This window comes from Hyla sarda, chromosome 4 (assembly GCF_029499605.1).
Source record: "Hyla sarda isolate aHylSar1 chromosome 4, aHylSar1.hap1, whole genome shotgun sequence".
NCBI classification, from domain to species: domain Eukaryota; kingdom Metazoa; phylum Chordata; class Amphibia; order Anura; family Hylidae; genus Hyla; species Hyla sarda.
Window position 1 is genome coordinate 296,379,043 of NC_079192.1, and position 21,873 is coordinate 296,400,915.

The following is a 21,873-nucleotide window of genomic DNA, read 5'->3' on the forward strand; positions in this document are numbered from 1 at the left end:
TGGTCTATAGAGTGAGAAGGTTGGATCTGCAAGCTGAGAAGTGCGCTGCCATACACTTCACCGGCTTCTCAGGACTGAGACCAGGCGCAATCTGGACAACATCTGAAAAGTTGCTCTATTGCCTCACTCGCATGGCGGAAAATTTGCAGAATATATACACGAAAAACACAGGAGGACATTCTGCAAATAGCATTAACCACTGGTGCTCGGAAATGTGCTGTATCCAGGGGTCAAGTCCTGGGGGAAAAAAGTGTAGGAACTCACCCAGGAATTCCACTTAAAGGAGAACTCCGGAATAGGAAAATTATCGTCCATACTGCAGGCAGTAAAAAATATAAACAGGTACATACCTTCCTTCGCCCCCCTCCGGAAACCGGCTCCAGCCTCCGCTGTGATCCTCTTCCTGGTTGCTGGTGGTTGGCGAGTCATACTGCACTCAGCCAATCACCGGCCGCAGCAAAGTCCCGACTCGCCCGGCGATAGGCTGAGCGGCAGTGTGACGTTTTTGGCCCCGGCAGCAGGTGCCGGTGTAGGGAAGAACTGTGCGTCTTGAAGCGTTCTCCAACTTCCGCTCAGCCTAGTCAGGACTTTGCTGTGGCCGGTGATTGGCTGAGTGCAGTATGACTCGCCAACCACCGGCAACCAGGAAGAGGATCGCGGCGGAGGCTGGAGCCGGTTACCGGAGGAGCAAAAGGAAGGTATGTACCTGTTTATTTTCTTTTACTGCCGGCAGTATGGATGATCATTTTCCTATTCCGGAGTTCTCCTTTAAGGGCTGGTCCTGCAGGACTCCTGATAACGAAAACAGTGTTCCAGCTGTGGAAAAAGTGCAGGAACTCCATTCCCATGCATTCCTGCAGGACTTGAGCCCTGGCTGTATCCATACACTGCAATTCATTTTTTAGTGGATTTCAACAAGAGAGTGAACATGCTCATTCTTTCGGCAGAGAGGAGAATCAGAATTTCAATGGCAGAAACATCTGCCACAGAAATTCAGCCATGTGCATGGTGCAACAGAAACCCATTAAAAACAATGGGACTCTGCTAAAACCACCCTCCTGGTAATGCAAAAGTACAATACCCAGCCATTGGCTGTCCAGGCATGCTAGGAGTCGTAGTTTTGCAACATCCGGAGGGCCACAATTTGGAGACCACTGTTCTAAATGACACAGGTGAAATGGAGCAGCAGGGGAGATTTGTCAAAAGATGGAAAAGTTGACCAGTTGCCACTTTTAGAGGCTTTTTGTAAAAATGAAAGAAGCGATCTGATTGGTTGCTATGGGCAACTGGTCAGCATTTCCTCTGAACAAGTTTTGATAAATCTCCCTAATGGTGTATTCTAAATACAAGGCTGTCCCTTTAAGTCAAATGGAACACTCTCAAATAAACTTTATTTAAAATGCTCAATACACCAAAGGACCTGCAGCTCTCTAGCTGTGGGAAAACTACAACTCCCATCAGCTACTTTGGAACAGCTGGATGGCGGTAGATTGGGAAACTCTGCAACCTTGTAAAATACCGGCAAAACACCCAACCAGATATGTATATAAGAGCATGATGTTTACTAAAGGCAGGAAACACGTGGTGTCATGCTGGGACTTGTAGTCCTGCAGTATGAACCTTTCCATTCCTTGTGAAGTGAATGTAATGTGTGAGTCCAGGCTGCAGACCCCTTCAATGTTACCCAACAAGCGTTCCAGCGAGGTTTGGAAACTCTTGTCAGCTCTTGCACTGTATGGTGGACACTGTAAACCTCACCTTATACGTGTTCTGCGCCTTATGGTGAGAGGACTTGTTCTTCATGGCTGACGAGAGGCCGGGATCTATACGGTTACGATGATGAAGGAGTCAATGCGCCTTATTGTTTATGGTTTAACACCTTCTCGTTCACAGCATACACACGTTGTTAGATAGTGGAGGCTGCCATGTTGCTTCGAAAAACCAGGCAGGATTTCCGGTGTAACTCACAGCTAGCGGCGAGTTGCCAACCACAGTATGGAATCTACACTGCCTACATGACGGCCGCCATCTTGTGACTGGAATCACGTGGGGTTGAGGAATACTGCGGACCTGTAGATTAGTGACTATTCAGTTGCATGCGGTTTTCATGTTACAAATAGAAGAAGCATTAACAACAGAAATAATCTGGGAGTGTAAAGTGAGTGTCAGCTCCTGAAATTATTCCAATATTTCCACTATGATACACTTTTAAACAGATTTATCAATAATATATATATATGCACGCACGCCTCCAAACACGTTTTTATTTTTAGGCTAGGTTCACACAGTTTTTATGCACTGCGTCAGACCCTGCTTTTTAGTCCTGTTAAGTCGATATTAATTTATGCGTTTTTGTTTTTTTCCTCCTCCCTGTGTTGTTTTTCCTTCCAAAGTGCCTTGTTTTTTATTTTTTTATGTGACCTATTGTACTTTGTAATGATACCTTTAATCTTACCATAAAATGTATGGCACAACCAAAAATAATAATAATAATTTGTTGTTGGGAGAAATAGAAAAAACAACAACACTTTTTTCACTTTGGGGGGGGGGGGGTGCTTTTACGCAGTGCATTTTACGGTAAAAAATTACATTTTAGTAAATATGATTGAAATTATACCATATTTATATAGTATTTCAATTATTGTACTTAAAAAGAAGTCTAACTTTTTTAACCAAATCCTTACTAGTATGCCTAAAATTGTCTATAACTTCATATTTTTCCATATACAGAGCAGTATAAGGACCTATGGCTCTCCCACAGAACTATATGGAGGGGGAGTGGCGGCCTTCGTTTCAGGCTCCTGAGCTAGCACTCCGAGGCTCCAAACTGGAGATTGTGGGGGGCCCCAGCGCTCGTACCCCCCGCAATTTAAAACTTATCCACTATCCTTCAGATGTGGGATACGTTTTTGATCATAAAACTTGTCCTTTAACCCCTTAAGGACACAGGGCGTACCCATATGCCCCGTTTCCAAGACCTTAAGGACTCAGGGCGTACAGGTACGCCCTTCGTTTCTCCGCTCCTTGCCGCTCGCCGGGCGGGAACCAGAGCTGGATGCCTGCTGAAATCATTCAGCAGGCATCCTGTGACAATGCCTGGGGGGTCCTGAGACCCCCCCTTTATGTCAACGATCGCCACACATTGCCGATCAATTCAGATCGGCGATTTGCGGCGATTCCGGGCTGATCGAGTCTCTGGTGACCCGATAGCCCGGAAAATAGGGATGATCGGAGCTGTCAGAGACAGCTCCAACCATCCTGAAGGATTAACCAACCAATGACGGGAGGGTTAAAGTTGAAATCCCCGCTCTGCCCTGCCAGCAGCGGCAGGATCGGCGGCAGTAAGGAGGCAGCATTGAAGATAAATGGTAAGTGATCTTCACTGCTGCCTTCCAGGAGTTGCCAAACGCTGTCTGGGCATGCTGGGAGTTGTAGTTTTGCAACAACTGGAGGGCCACAGTTTGGAGACCTCTATACAGTGGTGCCCAAGCTGTAGCCCTCCAGATGTTGCAAAACTACAAATCCAAGCATGCCTAGACTGCTTAGGCATGCTGGAAGTTGTAGTTCTGTAACATCTGGCCCTTCAGATGTTGCCTAACTACAACTCCCAGCATGCCTGGGCAGTCTGAGCATGCTTGGAGTTGTAGTTTTGCAACATCTGGAGGGCTACAGTTTGGACACCACTACACAGTGGTCTCCAAACTGTTTTCCTCCAGTTGTTGCATAACTACAACTCCCAACATAACATGCCCTTCGACTGACTGTCTGGGCATGCTGGGAGCTGTAGTTTTGCAACACCTGGAGGCACACTGGTTGGAAAACATTGTCTGTTTCCTAACTCAGTGTTTCCCAACCCATTTGCCTTCAGCTGTTACAAAACTATAACTCCCAGCATGCCCTGACAGACCATGCATGCTGGGAGTTGTAGTTTTGCAACAGCTGGAGGCACACAGGTTGGGAAACACTGAGTTAAGTAACAAAATCTCAGTGTTTTGCAACCAGTGTGCCTCCAGCTGTTGCATAACTACAACCCCAGCATGCATGGACAGCCAAAGGGCATGCAGGATGTTGTATGCATAACTACAAGTCCCAGCATGCCCTTTGGCTGTCCGTACATGCTGGGAGTTGTATGCATAACTACAACCCCCAGCATGCACGGAGTTGTAGTTTTGCAACAGCTGGAGGTTCCCCCCCATGTGAATGTACTGGGTATACAGGGGTTTACAGTGAGTTTCTCGCTGCAAGTTTGAGATGCAGCAAATCTTCTGCTGCAGCTCAAACTCCCAGCGGGAAACTTGCGGGGGCCCATGTGATATACCCTAAAAACACTACACTACACAAAATAAAAAGTAAAAAACTACATATACACATACCCTACACATGTACCCCCCTCCCCCCAATAAAAATGAGAAACGTCTGGTACGGCACGGTTTCTAAAATGGAGCCTCCAGCTGTTGCAAAACAACAACTCCCAGTGTTGCCGAACAGCCATTGACTGTCCAGGCATGCTGGAAGTTTTGCAACAGCTAGAAGCACCCTGTTTGGGAAACACTGCTGTAGGGTAATTTTGGTATCGGAGGCAAGTGTAATTCTTGCATCCGGTTCTGTCCCTATGCAAATCCCTAATTTAGGCCTCAAATGTGCATAGCGCTCTCTCACTTCGGAGCCTTGTCGTATTTCAAGGCAACAGTTAAGGGCCACTTATGGGGTATTTCCATACTACAATTTTTTTTTTTTTTTCCTTTTACCCCTTATGAAAAGGTAAAGTTGGGGTCTACACCAGCATGTTATTGTAAAAAAAATTTATAATAATAATATTTTACACTAACATGCTGGTGTTGCCCCATACTTTTCATTTTCACAAGAAGTAAAAGGAAAAAAGATCCCCAAAATTTGTACAGAAATACCCCATATGTGAGCGTAAAATGCTCTGGGGCGCACAACACGGCTCAGGAGTGAGAGCACCATGTACATTTGAGGTGATTTGCTCAGGGGTGGCTGATTGTTACAGCGGTTCTGACATAAGTGTCAAAAAAAACTACACCCATCACGGAATGTAACAAGGGGTATAGTGAGCCCTAACACCCCATAGGTGTTTGAAGAATTTTCGTTAAAGTTGGACGTGAAAATTAGATTATTTTTTTCACAAAAATGCTGGCGTTATCCCAAATGTTTCATTTTCACAAGGGGTAATAGAAAAAAAGCCAAAATTTGTAACACCATTTCTCCCATGGGGAGTATATAAATACCCCATATGTGGATGTAAAGTGCTCTGCGGGCGAACCACAGGGCTCAGAAGAGAATGAGCGCCATTGGGCTTCTGGGGGCAGACCGCAGCGACCCAGTAGGGCCCGAGTCACGGAGTTAAAGGTGCTGTGGACCCCCAGACACCTACAGTATGGTATGCTGAAAAAATAAAAACTTTTTTTTTACCACCCAACTCTGTCTCTGCCTAATCTAAAGCTGTGCCTAATCGCTGCTGTGCCAGGTTGCACAGAAATAATGCCAAGGAACACTAAGAACACTGAGGGGGGAGATGCAGTACTGGGCTCCATCCTGATCAGCACCAGACATTAAATGGTGCTGATCAGAGCGGAGCAACATGCTCCTGCTCTCCTCCCCCCTCCCCACATACTGTGATTGATGTGGTCACCCAATCACATATGTCCTGGGGTGGTGGCAATACTGCCACCTCCCACTACAGTACGGATGATGATTGCTGGTGTATATTACACCACTGATCATCATCCTTTTCCGGGTCATGGTGTCACATGTTACCCCCATGACATGAAATCGCTGCAGATCGCCGGTATGTATTTACCGGCGATCTGCGTCGATGAGACAGGATGCCTGCTGAATGATTTCAGCAGGCATTCTGGTCTGGTCCCCGCCCGTCAAGCGGCGGGGACTGGAAATGCTCAGGGCGTACAGGTACGCCATGAGTCCTTAAGGATCAGGGATGCAGGGCGTATGCATACGCCCTGCGTCCCCAAGGGGTTAAAGGGAACCAATCAGTAGATTTTAGCATGTACAACGCTTGGCAATGCGTTATAAATGCTAAAATCATTATCCTAACCATCCCCGGAGGATGTTTGTGCCCCCAGGGATGGTGATGATATTAAAATGGTACTCCGCTGGAAAACATATATATATATATATATATATATATATATAACATTTTTATTTTTTTTAAATCAACTGGTGCCAGAAAGTTAAACAGATTTGTAAATAATTTCTATTAAAAAATCTTAATCCTTCTAGTACTTATTAGAGCTGCAAGGATTAGTCAATAAAATCTATTAAATTGTCATAGTCGACGAATCCCGTTATCAAATAATCGCCCGATTCGTTGTCCGCAGTCAGTAGGCTGCTGTGGTCAGGTGCGAGTCTTGCAAATCCCGCAGCAGCCTCAGTGACAGTGAGTCTCTGTGGAAATTGTATGTCCCGGGCGCCGGGCAAGTGAATTCTTTAGGCATTTAGCCCTGCTTCGGGCAAACAGGGCCAAATGCCTGAGGAATTCGCATATAATGGGGCAATCGGTTTTGCCCTGTAACAAAACTCCTATAGGCTGCAGCTGTGCGCTGCAGCATATAGCGATCCGCACAGGACGACAGTGTCCCGGCGTAGGCGCATGCAATGACGTCACTCATTATGCGCACCTCCGTCCGGACAGAGGATGCGGTCCAGTACCAACAATGACCGCCGAGCCCCTGAGCCTGCCGGAGCACACATGGGGGCGGAGTACAGGTAACAGGGGATCAGAGAGGAGGGGAGGTTTGGTGGTAATGTGGTACAGGAGAGGGGAGGGGGTTGGGCTGAAATATCATGACATGGGGGGGGGGCATCAGAGGAGGGGTATAATGACACAGGGGGCATCAGAGGGGGTGAATATAATGACACATGAGTCAGAGGGGTATAATGGCAAAGGGAGCATCAGAGGGGGGGGGGTGATATTATGACACAGGAGTCATTAGAGGGGGGTATAATGGCACAGGGAGCATCAGGGGGGGATATAATGGCACATGGGGCATGAGAGGGGGGTAATATAATGGCCCTTAATAAAGTGTGTGCAGTGCACACTGCTTTACCAATGGGGGTATGTGCAGAGCACTGCACCCTTGTGCCTGTAGTACAGACACAAGGGTGCAATGCTCTGCACATACCCCCATGGGTAAAGCAGTGCGTATGTAGTACATATACACTGCTATACACATGGTAGTATGTGCAGGGCATTGTATCCTAGTGTTTGTAGTACTAAAGAGTCTGTACTACAGACATCGGTCAGGTGCAATGCTCTGCAGTCTGCACATACCCCCATGTGTATAGGAGTGCTATATAAAAAAAAAGTTAAAAATAGAAACCGCTCCACCAATAAAAATTAGCTCCCCCTTTTCCTATTGCTATACAAAAAAAGTAAAAAAAATAATTTTTTTTACATATCTGATACTGCCGCATGGCTAACTGTCTGAACTATTCAAATTAAATGTTAGTATATAACTAACATTTTATTTTAATAGTTTTGACAGTTTACCATGCGGCAGTATCAAATTTACACTGGTTTCTGTACAGGATCATTAATAATAGTACAGCAACCGGCATAAACGTAAAAAAATAAACTCCAAAATTGCTGCTGTTTGGTCACATCACATGCTAGAAACTTTTAATATGGCCATTGTACATAATTCTTCAAGTAGAATCAGCTGAACCCCTTTTTTTGCATTTTGACGTTTTTTACAATTAATCAATTAAATTATTAAAATAATCGTTAGCTGCGGCCCTAGTACTTATAAGCTTCTGTATGCTCCACAGGAAATTCTTTTCTTTTTGAATTTCCTTTCTGTCTGACCATAGTGCTCTCTGCTGACATCTCTGTCCATTTTAGGAACTGTCCAGAGCAGGAGCATATCACCATAGCAAACCTATACTACTCTGGACAGTTCCTGACACAGACAGAGGTGTCAGCAGAGAGCACTGTGGTCAGGCAGAAAGGAAATTCAAAAAGAAAAGAACTTCCTGTGGATCATACAGAAGCTTATAAGTACTAGAAAGATTAAGAATTTATAATAGAAGTGATTTACAAATCTGTTAAAATTTCTGTCATCAGTTGATATTAAAAAAATGTAATGTTTTCCAGTGGAGGACCGCTTTAAGTAATAAAGTCACCCCGGGCCACCTGGCAATTTGGAAGCAGACATAGCAGAGCGGTGGCGCGAGCCGTTATTCAAGCTGTCGGGGCGGGGCCTCGGCCGCAGCTAATGGAGCTTGTAAGTGTAAGTCCAGGGGACTACTTACCAGGTGGCCTGGAGGAACTTTATGACTTAACCCCTTAAGGACCAAGGGCGAACAGGTACGCCTTTGCTCCCTGGTACTTAAGGACCAAGGGCGTACCTGTACGCCCGTGGGAATTTCGTTCCCCGCCGGGCGGGGATCGGGGCGGGGATCGGGCCGGGGTGACTGCTGATATCTATCAACAGGCACCCCGTGCAAATGCCCAGGGGGGTCATTAGACCCCCCCCATGTCGGCGATCGGCGCAAATCGCAAGTGAATTCACACTTGCGATTTGCTCCGATTCCGGGTCATACGGGTCTATGGTAACCCAGAATAGAAGGGGGATCGCGGGTGTCCTAGACACCCACGATCCCCCTGTAGCGATAGGAGTGAGGTGGCAGGGTTGCCACCCCTCCTATCTCTGCTATTAGTGGTCTAGACGCGACCACCAATAGCAGATCGGGGGCGGAGGGGTTTACTTTCGGTTTCCCCGTCCTGCCCACCCACAATAGGCGGGGAAGGACGGGAAAACCGACAGGGACCTGCGCCGAAGATCCACTTACCCATCGGCGACGGCAGCGGGCGTCGATCAGCGGCGGCAGCGGGCGACGATCGGCGTAAGAAGAGGACCGCGACGCAGCTTCCTGGATCCAACGGAAGCCGGTGAGTTACTTAGCAACATCTGGAGGGCTACAGTCTGAGACCACTATAGTGGTCTCTAAACTGTAACCCTCCAGATGTTGCAAAACTACAACTCCCAGCATGCCCAGAGAGCTGTTTAGGCTTGCTGGGAGTTGCAGTTTTGCAACAGCTGGAGGTCTACAGTTTGAGACCACTGCAAAGTGATCTCTATACTGTGCACCTCCAGATCTTGCAAAACTACAACTCGCAGCATGCCCAGACAGCAGTTTGCTCTGTCCACAGTTTGGACACCACTGTGCAGTGGTCTCTAAACTATAGCTCTCCAAATGTTGCAAAACTGCAACTCCCAGCAAGCCTAAACAGCATACAGCTGTCTCTGCATGCTGGGAGTTGTAGTTGTGATCCCTCCAGCTGTTGCATAACTACATCTCCCAGCATGCCTTTCGGCGATCAGTACATGCTGGGAGTTGAAGTTTTGCAACAGCTGGAGGCACACTGGTTGGAAAATACTGAGTTAGGTAACAGAACCTAACTGAAGGTTTTCCAACCAGTGTGCCTCCAGCTGTTGCAAAAGTACAACTCCCAGCATGCACGGTCTGTCAGTACATGCTGGGAGTTGTAGTTTTGAAACAGCTGGAGGTTTGCCCCCCCCCATGTGAACGTACAGGGTACAATCACACTGGCGGGTTTACAGTAAGTTTTCTGCTTCAAGTATGAGCTGTGGCAAATTTTTCACCGCAGCGCAAACTCCTAGCGGTAAATTCACTGTAAACCCGCCAGTGTGAACGTACCCTAAAAACACTACACTACACATAATAAAGAGTAAAACACTACATATACACCCCCTTACACTGTCCCCCCTAATAAAAAATAAAAAACGTATTGTACGGCAGTGTTTCCAAAACAGAGCCTCCAGCTGTTGCAAAACAACAACTCCCAACATTTCCGGACAGCCACTAACTGTCTAGGCATGCTGGGAGTTTAGCAACAGCTGGAGGCACCCTGTTTGGGAATCACTGGCGTAGAATACCCCTATGTCCACCCCTGTGCAATCCCTAATTTAGTCCTCAAATGCGCATGGCGCTCTCTCACTTCAGAGCCCTGTCGTATTTCAAGGAAACAGTTTAGTGCCACATATGGGGTATCGCCGTACTCGGGAGAAATTGCACTACTGCTTTTTTTCCTTTTGCCCCTTATGAAAAAGAAAAGTTGGGGTCTACACCAGCCTGTTGGTGTAAAAAAAAAAAATTTTTTTACACTAACATGCTGGTGTTGTCCTTTACTTTTTATTTTCACGGGAGGTAAAAGGAAAAAAAGACCCCCAAAATTTGTAACGCAATTTCTCCTGAGTACGGAGATACCCCATATGTGGGCGTAAAATGCTCTGCGGACGCACAACAAGGCTCAGGAGTGAGAGCGCACCATGTACATTTGAGGCCTAAATTGGTGATTTGCACAGGGGTGGCTAATTTTACAGCGGTTCTGACATAAACCCCAAAAAATAAATACCCACATGTGACCCCATTTTGGAAACGACACCCCTCACGGAACGTAACAAGGGGTATAGTGAGCCTGTACACCCCACAGGTGACAAATTTTCATTAAAGTTGGATGGGAAAATGAAAAAAAAAAAAAATTTTCACTAAAATGCTGGTGTCACCCTAAATTTTTCATTTTCACAAGGGAAAATAAAAGAAAGCCCCCCAATATTTGTAACCCAATTTCTTCTGAGTAAGAGCATACCCCATATGTGGATGTAAAGTGCTCTATGGGTGCACTACAATGCTCAGAAGAGAAGGAGCGCCATTGGGATTTTGAAGAGAAAATTTGTCCGGAATTGAAGGCCACTTGTGTTTACAAAGCCCCCATGGTACCAGAACAATGGACCCCCCCCCATATGTGACCCATTTTGGAAACTGCACCCCTCATGTAATGTAATAAGGGGTACAGTGAGCATTTACGCCCCACAGGTGTCTGACAGATTTTTAGAACAGTGATCCGTGAAAATGAAAAATTTAATTTTCCATTTGCACAGCCCACTGTTCCAAAGATCTGTCAAACGCCAGTGGGGTGTAAATGCTCAATGCTCACCACTTATTAAATTCTGTGAGGGGTGTAGTTTCCAAAATGGAGTCACATGTGGGGGGGGGGTCCACTGTTCTGGCACCACGGGGGGCTTTGTAAATGCGCATGGCCCCTGACTACCATTCCAAACGAATTATCTTTCCAAAAGCTCAATGGTGCTCCTCCTCTTCTGAGCATTGTAGTTCGCCCGTAGTGCACTTCAGGTCCACTTATGTGGTACCTCCATACTCAGAAGAGATGGGGTTACAAATTTTGGGGGGTATTTTCTGCTATTAACCCTTGCAAAAATGTGAAATTTGGGGGGAAACACACATTTTAGTGAAAAAAAAAATATTATTTTTACATATGCAAAAGTCGTGAAACTTGTGTGGGGTATTAAGGCTCACTTTATTCCTTGTTACGTTCCTCAAGGGGTCTAGTTTCCAAAATGGTATGCCATGTGGGTATTTTTTGCTGTTGTGGCACCATAGGGGCTTCCTAAATGCGACATGCCCCCCGAGCAAAATTTGCTCTCAAAAAGTCAAATATCACTCCTTCTCTTCGGAGCATTGTAGTTCGCCCGTAATGCACTTCATGCCAACTTATGGGGTGCCTCCATACTCAGAAGAGATGGGGTTACAAATTTTGGGTGGTATTTTCTGCTATTAACCCTTGCAAACATGTGAAATTTGGGGGAAACACACATTTTAGTGAAAAAAACATTTCTGAAAAACGTACTCTCCAAAATCCCCTTGTCGCTCCTTCGCTTCTGAGCCCTCTACTGCGCCCGCCGAACACTTTACATAGACATATGAGGTATGTGCTTACTCGAGAGAAATTGGGCTACAAATATAAGTATACATTTTCTCCTTTTACCCCTTGTAAAAATTCAAAAATTGGGTTTACAAGAACATGCGAGTGTAAAAAATAAAGATTGTGAATTTTCTCCTTCACTTTGCTGCTATTCCTGTGAAACACCTAAAGGGTTAAACGCTGACTGAAAGTCATTTTGAATACTTTTGGGGGTGTAGTTTTTATAATGGGGTCATTTATGGGGTATTTCTAATATGAAGACCCTTCAAATCCACTTCAAACCTGAACTGGTCTCTGAAAAAAGCGAGGTTCAAAATTTTGTGAAAAATTGGAAAAGTGCTGCTGAACTTTGAAGCCCTCTGGTGTCTTCCAAAAGTAAAAACTCTTAAATTTTATGATGAAAACATAAAGTAGACATATTGTATATGTGAATAAAAAAAATATATTTTGAATATCCATTTTCCTTACAAGCAGAAAGCTTCAAAGTTAGAAAAATGCTAAATTTTCAGATTTTTTCATAAAATTTTGGGATTTTTCACCAAGAAAGGATGCAAGTTACCACAAAATCTTACCACTATGTTAAAGTAGAATATGTCACGAAAAAACAATCTCGGAATCAGATTGATAAGTAAAAGCATTCCAGAGTTATTAATGTTTAAAGTGACAGTGGTCAGATGTGCAAAAAATGCTCTGGTCCTAAGGTGTAAAATGGCCTGGTCCTTAAGGGGTTAAAGGGGTTATCCAGGAAAAAACTTTTTTATATATATCGACTGGCTCCAGAAAGTTAAACAGATTTGTAAATTACTTCTATAAAAAAATCTTAATCCTTTCAGTACTTATGAGCTTCTGAAGTTTAGGTTGTTCTTTTCTGTCTAAGTAATCTCTGATGACATGTGTCTCGGGAACCGCCCAGTTTAGAAGAGGTTTGCTATGGGAGTTTGCTTCTAAACTGGGCGTTTCCCCCGAGACTTTCTGGAACCAGTTGATATATATATATATATATATAAAAAAAAATTTTTCCCCGGAATACCCCTTTAATATCTTCACCATCCCTGGGGATGGTGAAGATAACGATTTTAGCATATATATAACACGTTGTCAAGCGTTATATGTGCTAAAATCTATTGATTAGTTCCCTGTAAGGGTTTCCTATGGCATTCACTGAGGAACAAATGTGTTCATTGTCATTAAATGGATTGTTACATATGTGGCAGTACCAATTATGCCTACAGCTCCTTCTTTCTTTAGATGCCCTCATACAGACCTTCTTAATCTCTAAGCCAATACAATGAATAACAACAGATTTCCTTTTCCCACAACATGCATTTAGTTTACAGAAGAAACCTTTACTACATGTTATAGGAGATGGATAATACATTTGAGCTAGGTGCCAAGAAGGAAATGGAACAATTGTATTTTAATTTGGGCCAAAAAGAACCTTTATTTCATGTGTTACCTGTTCAAGTCATCCTTCTATAGTAGTGAAATATATTGTTTTGTGATTTGTGTGTCTTGTTTTTAACAAGCCATATGAAGATTTAATCATGTGATTCAAGGAATTGTTTTCACAAAAATGCAAGAAAGAAGTAACATACATTTAAGGTGTGACGTCACAACCACGGCTGCCCGAACCTGGCTTTCTACACATAAATGTTCAGAACGCTGGGGTGCTGCTGGCCCTGAGATCACAGGGGTTCCCAGCGGCCGGACCCCCGCAATCAGGCATCTTATCCCCTATCCTTAGCATAGGGGATATGATGTCTAGGGCGGAGTACCCCTTTAAATTTAAACCATTCCATTTTTAAAAAGGCCTCTGAAAAATAAAAGAAACAATCTGATGGTTCCTTTGGGCAACTGCTCCACTTTTCCTCTGAACAGATTTTTTTTTTTTTAATAAATCTCCCCATTATGCTACTAAAAGATGAAACACTGTCCACAGTCTCGGGTCTTTGGTAGACTGCATCAGATTTTCTTCAAGAATTGCCCTGTATCTGTCCATCTTTCCATCAATTCTGATCAGTTTCCCTTTAGCTTCTGAAGAGAAGTATCTTCCCAGCATGATGCTACCACCACTGTGTTTTTACTGGGGACTGTGGGTTTGAGTTTCCACCACACAAAGATTTTTGCACTGAGGCCTAAAAGTACAATTTTGGTCTCATTTGACCAGTACACCTTCTTCCACACGTTTGCTGTGTCTCCCACATGGCTTATGGCAAACTCCAAACAGGATTTCTTTTGGCTCCCTTTTAATGCTGGCTTTCTTCTTGCCGTTTGAAAAATCCAAGAAGGATGATGTATGTTGTTTATCCATCTGGCAATCATTTGTGGGATCTTACTCACCTATTAACTATCATTTAACCGCTATCTCTAGCTATCTTTATGCACAGTAAAATATTTTACAAGATAACATTTAAGCATTTATTATTGAGTACTGAGATAGTCTTGTCCTTTATCTGCACACTCTCATTTTGCAACCCAGCTTAATGGTAACTCATTGACTTGAAAGTTAAAGGGGTTATCCACCATAAGGTGACTTTTAGTACTTACCTGGCAGACAGTAATGGACATGCTTAGGAAGGATCTGCGCTTGTCTTGGGGCTAATTGGCTATATTGTGAGATTACTATAACACTGTGGCTAGCTTTTTGTGAACTGGTACTTCCTGTTTGAGTTTTGTTTTTTTGCCTACAAATCCCATAATTCCATCCCCCCCCCACACACACACACACATCAGCCACTCCACCAATTGAAACATAAATGAGCTGCATCCATTCAAAAGACCTGTGGTCTCCAATCAGGATGCCTACAGCTGTTTCAGATTGATCTCTCTCCCGCCAAGCGATCGCTCCACCTATTGAAGCAGACAGGCTCCCTGTCATCAGCTGACTAGTGAGTCAGGTCTCGGCAACATTGCAAACTGGGAAAAATCAGTCATTTTGTATGCTGTTAAAAATAAATATTGGGGTGAAAATCGCAGAAGAATTGTGAGAAAACCGTCACGCACAGGTACAGACACTATTTTATGAACTACACTAACTTTACAGCCCCTGTAGCATATTCAAATAAAAAAAATTCCTCGAATACCCCTTTAACGACGCAGGACGTATATTTACGTCCTGCGCCGGCTCCCGCGATATGAAGCGGGATCGCGCCGCGATCCTGCATCATATCGCGTTGGTCCCGGCGCTCATCAACGGCCGGGACCCGCGGCTAATACCACACATCGCCGATCGTGGCGATGTGCGGTATTATCCCTTTAGAAGCGGCGGTCAAAGCTGACCGCCGCTTATAAAGTGAAACTGAAAGTGACCCCGCTGCTCAGTCGGGCTGTTCGGGACCGCCGCGGTGAAATCGCGGCGTCCCGAACAGCTGATCGGACACCGGGAGGGCCCTTACCTGCCTCCTCGGTGTCCGATCGACGAATGACTGCTCCGTGCCTGAGATCCAGGCAGGAGCAGTCAAGCGCCGATAATGCTTATCACAGGCGTGATCAGTGTGTGCAGTGTTATAGGTAAAAAAAAAGTGTTAATAAAGGTAATTTAACCCCTTCCCTAATAAAAGTTTGAATCACCCCCCTTTTCCCATAAAAAAAATAACAGTGTAAAAAAAAAAAATATAGAAACATATGTGGTATCGCCACGTTGGTAAATGTCCGAACTATAAAAATATATCATTAATTAAACCGCACACAGTCAATGGCGTACGCGCAAAAAAATTCCAAAGTCCAAAAAAGCGTATTTTGGTCACTTTTTATACCATTAAAAAAATGAATAAAAAGTGATCAAAAAGTCTGATCAAAACAAAAATCATATCGATAAAAACTTCAGATCACGGCGCAAAAAATGAGTCCTCATACCGCCCTGTACGTGGAAAAATAAAAAAGTTATAGGGGTCAGAAGATGACATTTTTAAACATATAAATTTTCCTGCATGTAGTTATGATTTTTTCCAGAAGTGCGACAAAATCAAACCTATATAAGTAGGGTATCATTTTAACCGTATGGACCTGCAGAATAATGATAAGGTGTCATTTTTACCGAAATATGCACTGCGTAGAAACGGAAGCCCCCAAAAGTTACAAAATGGCGGGGTTTTTTTCGATTTTGTCGCACAATGAATTTTTTTTCCGTTTCGCCGTGCATTTTTGGGTAAAATGACTAATGTCACTGCAAAGTAGAATTGGCGACACAAAAAATAAGCCATAATATGGATTTTTAGGTGGAAAATTGAAAGGGTTATGATTTTTAAAAGGTAAGGAGGAAAAAACGAAAGTGCAAAAACGGAAAAACCCTGAGTCCTTAAGGGGTTAAAGAAGTTTTCCAGAACTTTGTGATTGTTTTTTTTCCCTAGATAGGCCATCAATATCTGATCAGTGGGGATTCAAACAAAGTCAGAGTGCCTACAATACACCTTGAAAGGAACCGGAAGTAGAATGCTCCATACATTATGTACTGGCCTTGCAGGGTAACTGTAGCTAATCTCCCGTTCACTTTAATGGTTTAGGTCATCAATATCAGATCAACAGGGTCTGACCCCCAGCACCCTGGCTGTTTAGCTGTTGGCCAGAGCCACGATACATAGTGAATTCCTTTCCATTGAAGCTGATCAGCACGTCCACTACTAATCAGATAATGATGGCCTATACTGAAGATAGACCATAAAAAAAATCCTGAAAAATATCCTTAATGAAGAAATCCCAACAAAAATTTACTTATCCCCTATCCGCAATCCACAGCAGTCAGACACCCAGCGATTAGCTACTTATCCCTTATCGTGTGGGTAGGGGATAAATCAATTTTTGCTGCAGTTCTCTTTTAACCTCTTAAGGACCCAGGGCGTACAGGTACGCCATGATGCCATGACGTACCTGTACACCCGTGGGAATTTCGGTTCCCTCCATGCGCCGTGTAGGGACCGGACCTGGGTGACTGCTGATGTCGATCAGCAGGCACCGCATGCAAATGCCCAGGGGGTCACCAGACCCCCCCCCCCCCCCCCATGTCGGCGATCGCCGCAAACCGCCGGTGAATTCACACCGACGATTTGCAATCATTCCGGGTCCTACGGGTCTCCGGTGACCCGGAAAATAAGGGGGGTCAGGGTTGTCCAAGACATCCACGATCCCCCTGAAGGTGACAGGGGTGCCACCCCTCCTATCCCTGCTATTGGTCGTTAAGAAGCGACGACCAATAGCAGATCGGGGAGGGGGTTAACTTTCGGTTCCCCCGTTGTGCCCACCCACAGTACGCTGGGCAGAACGGGGAAACCGACAGGGACCGGCGGCAGAAGAGGATGGCGATGCGGCTCCCTGGATCCTACAGAAGCCAGTGATTTGCCTAGCAACATCTGGAGGGCTACAGTTTTAAGACCACTATACAGTGGTCTCTAAACTGTAGCCCTCCAGATGTTGCAAAACTGCAATTCCCAGCATGCCCAAACAGCAAACAGCCGTCTAGGCTTGCTGGGAGTTGTAGTTGCGTACCTCCAGCTGCTGCATAACTACATCTCCCAGCATGACCTTCTGCGTCAGTACATGCTAGGAGTTGTAGTTTTGTAACAGCTGGAAGCACACTGGTTGGAAAATACTGAGTTAGGTAACAGAACCTAACTGAAGGTTTTCAAACCTTGCCTCCAGCTGTTGCAAAACTACAGTTGTAGACTGTCCAGAAATGCTGGGAGTTTAGCAACAGCTGGAGGCACACTGTTTGGAAATCACTGGTGTAGAATACCCCTATGTCCACCCCTATGCAATTCCTAATTCAGTCCTCAAATGCGCATGGCGCTCTCTCACTTCGGAGCCCTGTCGTATTTCAAGGAAACAGTTTGGGGCCACATATGGGGTATTTCTGTACTCGGAAGAAATTGCACTACAATTTTGGGGGGCTTTTTCTCCTTTTACCCCTTATGAAAAGGTAAGATTGGGGGCTGCACCAGCCTGTTAGTGTAAATATTTTTATTTTTTTTACACTAACAGGCTGGTGTTGCCCCATACTTTTTATTTTCATAAGTGGTAAAAGAAAAAAAAGACCCCCAATATTTGTAACGCAATTTCTCCTGAGTACGGAAATACCCCACATGGGGGGCGTAAAATGCTCTGTGGGCGCACAACAAGGCTCAGGAGTGAAAGTGCACTGTGTACATTTGAGGCCTAAATTGGTGTTTTGCACAGGGGTGGCTGATTTTACAGCGGTTCTGACATAAACGCAAAATAATAAATACCCACATGTGGGAAACTACACCCCTCTCAGAATGTAACAAGGGGTATAGTGAGCCTTAACACCCCACAGGTGTTTGAAGAATTTTCATTAAAGTTGGATGGGAAAATGAAAAAAAAAATGTTTTCACTAAAATGCTGGTGTTACCCTAAATTTTTCATTTTCACAAGGGAAAATAGGTAAAAGGCTCCTCAACATTTGTAACCCCATTTCTTCTGAGTAAGAACACACCCCATATGTGGATGTAAAGTGCTCTGCTGGCGAACTACAATGCTCAGAAGAGAAGGAGTGCCATTGGGCTCTTGAAGAGAAAATTTGTCCGGAATTGAAGGCCACGTGTGTTTACAAAGCCCCCATAATAAGGGGTACAGTGAGAATTTACGCCACACAGGTGTCTGACAGATTTTTGGAACAGTGATCCGTGAAAATGAAAAATTTAATTTTTCATTTGCACAGCCCACTGTTCCAAAGATCTGTCAAACGCCACTGGGGTGTAAATACTCACTGTACCCCTTATTAAATTCTGTGAGGGGTGTAGTTTCCAAAATGGGGTCACATGTTGGGGGGGGGGGTCCATTGTTCAGGCACTATGGGGGCTATGTAAACACACATGGCCTGTGAGGTGTTAAGGCTCACTGTACCCCTTGTTATGTTCCTTGAGGGGTGTAGTTTCCAAAATAGTTGTGCCACGTGTTATTTTATTTTTTTGCTGTTCTGGCACCATAGGGGCTTCCTAAATGTGACACGCCCCCCAAAAACCATTTCAGCAAAATCTGCTTTCCAAAAGCCAAATGTGACTCCTTCTCTTCTGAGAATTGTAGTTCACCCACAGAGCACTTGCGGCCACACATGGGGTATTTCCATACTCAGAAGAGATGGGGTTACAAATTTTAGGGGGCATTTTCTCCTATTACCTCTTGAAAAAATAAAAAATTTGGGGAAAAACCAGCATTTTTGTGATTTTTTTTTTCTTTCATTCACACATCCAACTTTACCAAAAAGTCGTCAAACACCTGTGAGGTGTTAAGGCTCACTGTACCCCTTGTTATGTTCCTTGAGGGGTGTATTTTCCAAAATAGTATGCCAAGTGTTTTTTTTTTTTTTTTTTTTGTGCTGTTCTGGCACCATAGGGGCTTCTTAAATGTGACATGCCCCCCAAAAACCATTTCAGAAAAACTCACTCCAAAATCCCACTGTCGCTCCTTCCCTTCTGAACCCTCTAGTGCACCCACAGAGCACTTAACATACACATGACATATTTCCTTGGGTTACACATTTTAGGAAGATTTCTCTCCTTTTACCCCTTGTAAAAATTCAAAAACTGGGTCTACAAGAACATGCAAGTGTAAAAAATTGTGATTTTGAATTTTCTCCTTCAATTTGCTGCTATTCCTGTGAAACACCTAAAGGGTTAACAAACCTTTTGAATATTTTGAACACTTTGAGGGGTGCAGTTTTTATAATGGGGTCATTTATGGGGTATTTCTAATAAGAAGGCCATTCAAATCCACTTCAAAACTGAACTGGTCCCTGAAAAATTGTGATTTTGAAAATTTTGTGAAAAATTGGAAAATTGCTGCTATACTTTGAAGCCCTCTGATGTCTTCAAAAAGTAAAAACATGTCAACTTTATGAAGCCAACATAAAGTAGACATATTGTATATGTGAATCAATATATAATTTATTTGGAATATCCATTTTACTTATAAGCAGAGAGCTTCAAAGTAAAAAAAAAAAAAGCGAATTTTTTTTTTCTTCATCAAATTTTTAAATTTTTCACCAAGAAATGATGCAGGGTCACAATTTAGGGTAAACAACATGGACCAGTGAAAGCATGCAGGGCCGGTGCAAGGATTTTTGTCTACACAAGCAAAGGTGCACCCGGGCAAGGTAGAATATTGTGCATCCCCCTGCAGCCTGTGAATGTAAGAGAATGGTGATGCATATAGTGTATGCATCATTGTTCACCAGGGGTGCACGCAGGAATTTCTCATGGGTTGGGGTTTAGAACCATAAACTAATAACCCCACACCAGGATGACATCTTACTACTGCATTGACTAAAACCATCATACTGTTATTATATAAAAACCACTATACACAGACCAAAATATACAAGGGATAAATAACTGCACCATACCATGGCCACCTTATAGTTACTGGATAATACTACTATACTAATACTGAATAAAACCACTCTACACAGACCCATATCACCAATAAAACCACTATACACAGACCAGTTTGGCCAATAACACCACTATACAAGGGCAAATAATACACCACACCATGAGCACTACCATTACAACAATATGGTGATGGGATAATACCACCATACTGGAACAGAATAAAACCACTATGCACAGACTAATATCCCCCATTCCGTGACCATATAGTGATGACCTAGGTGCTGCAGACCATATAAGTGATTACAGTGCAGTTACATGTAGTGACTCACAGAGACATCTTTGTAGAGTCGTTTTCTTTCCTTTTCTTCTCTGTCTTGCTCAGACTGCCATGAATATACTTCCAATCATGACTCGTCACTACAAAATCTGACAGAAAACCATGTTAGACTCTGCCCTTTTCCAGCATATTTTCCAATTTTTTCCTACCCTCTATGCCCTAAATAGTGCGGTAGATAAATGCCAGTGAAAGGGTAGATAATGCTGGTAAGCAGGTAGGTAGATAGTATGGTAGGTATAGTGCAGATAGGCAAGTAGATAATGTGGGTAAGTGGTGGTGGTAAGTAGATAGATAATGTCAGTAGGTAGCTACTGACAGTAAAGGTAGCGGTACAGGCAGGTAAGTAGGTGGGGAGACAGTTAAATAGTGTACAGTATTATATTAACCCCTTAAAGGGGTACTCCGCCCCTAGAAATCTTATCCCCTATCCAAAGGATAGGGATAAGATGTCAGATCGCCGGGGTCCCGCTGCTGGGGACTCCCGGGATCGCCGATGCGGCACCCCGCTAGCATTACTGCACAGAGCAAGTTCGCTCTGTGCGTAATGACTGGCGATACAGGGGACGGAGCAGCGTGACATCATGACTCCGCCCCTCATGACATCATGACACGCCCCCTTAATGCAAGTCTATGGGAGGGGGCGTGATGGCCGCCACGCCCCCTCCCATAGACTTGTATTGAGGGGCGGGCCGTTACGTCATGAGGGGGCGGAGCCGTGACGTAACGATGCTCTGGCCCCTGTATTGCCTGTCCTTACGCACAGGGGGTGAGTCTGCTCTGTGCAATAATGATAGCGGGGTGCCGCAGCTGAGATCCCAGGGGTCCCCAGCAGCGGGCCCACGGCGCATGCTGCAATACTACATATGTTTATGTTGTTTACATATTTATTTTTTTAATGGGAAAAGGGGGGTGAAACTTTTATTATGGAAGGGGTTAATTTACATTTATTAACTTTTTTTTTTTTAACTCACTTTTATAGTCCCCATAGGAGACTATTACATGTAATCTTCTGATTGTATATTCTGTTCAATGCCATGTCATAGCATAGCATTGATCAGTGTTATCGGTGTTCTGGTGCTCCAGCCTGCTGAGCCTGGCTGAAGCATCAGAGCTCTGATCAGACAGCAAGGAGGCAGGTAAGGGCCCTCCCACCGTCTTCTCAGCTGATTGAGACACCGTGGTTTCACAGCGGTGGTCCCGATGAGCTGCCGGGAATTTTTTTTATTTATTTTTTCTTAACTTTGATTGCGGCATCTAAGGGGTTAATGTCGGACTTCACCAATCATCAATGAGTCAGCTCCTAACCCTGCGTCATAGAAGGGGAGCAGGACGAGCCCTTCGTCCTTAAAGCGTACCTATCATATCACAGAAAAAAAAAAGTTATAGATTACTCAGTACCTCCTCCT

At 44.3% G+C, this 21,873-nt stretch overlaps 2 protein-coding genes across 2 annotated transcripts in view; one reads left to right on the top strand and one right to left on the bottom strand.

Annotated features, from left to right (window-relative positions):
- The window catches only part of UTP20 (UTP20 small subunit processome component), a 145,753-nt gene extending 143,823 nt beyond the window's left edge, over positions 1-1,930 (bottom strand). The window contains exon 1 of the mRNA XM_056574591.1: positions 1,759-1,930. Within this exon, the coding sequence (XP_056430566.1) occupies positions 1,759-1,803 (45 nt within the window). The 5' untranslated portion in view covers positions 1,804-1,930. The remainder of the gene's footprint in view (positions 1-1,758) is intronic.
- A 50-nt stretch (positions 1,931-1,980) lies between these two features.
- Positions 1,981-21,873, top strand: part of LOC130369395 (sodium-coupled monocarboxylate transporter 1) — an 84,768-nt gene continuing 64,875 nt past the window's right edge. Inside the window, exon 1 of the mRNA XM_056574594.1 lies at positions 1,981-2,158. Within this exon, the coding sequence (XP_056430569.1) occupies positions 2,108-2,158 (51 nt within the window). The 5' untranslated portion in view covers positions 1,981-2,107. The remainder of the gene's footprint in view (positions 2,159-21,873) is intronic.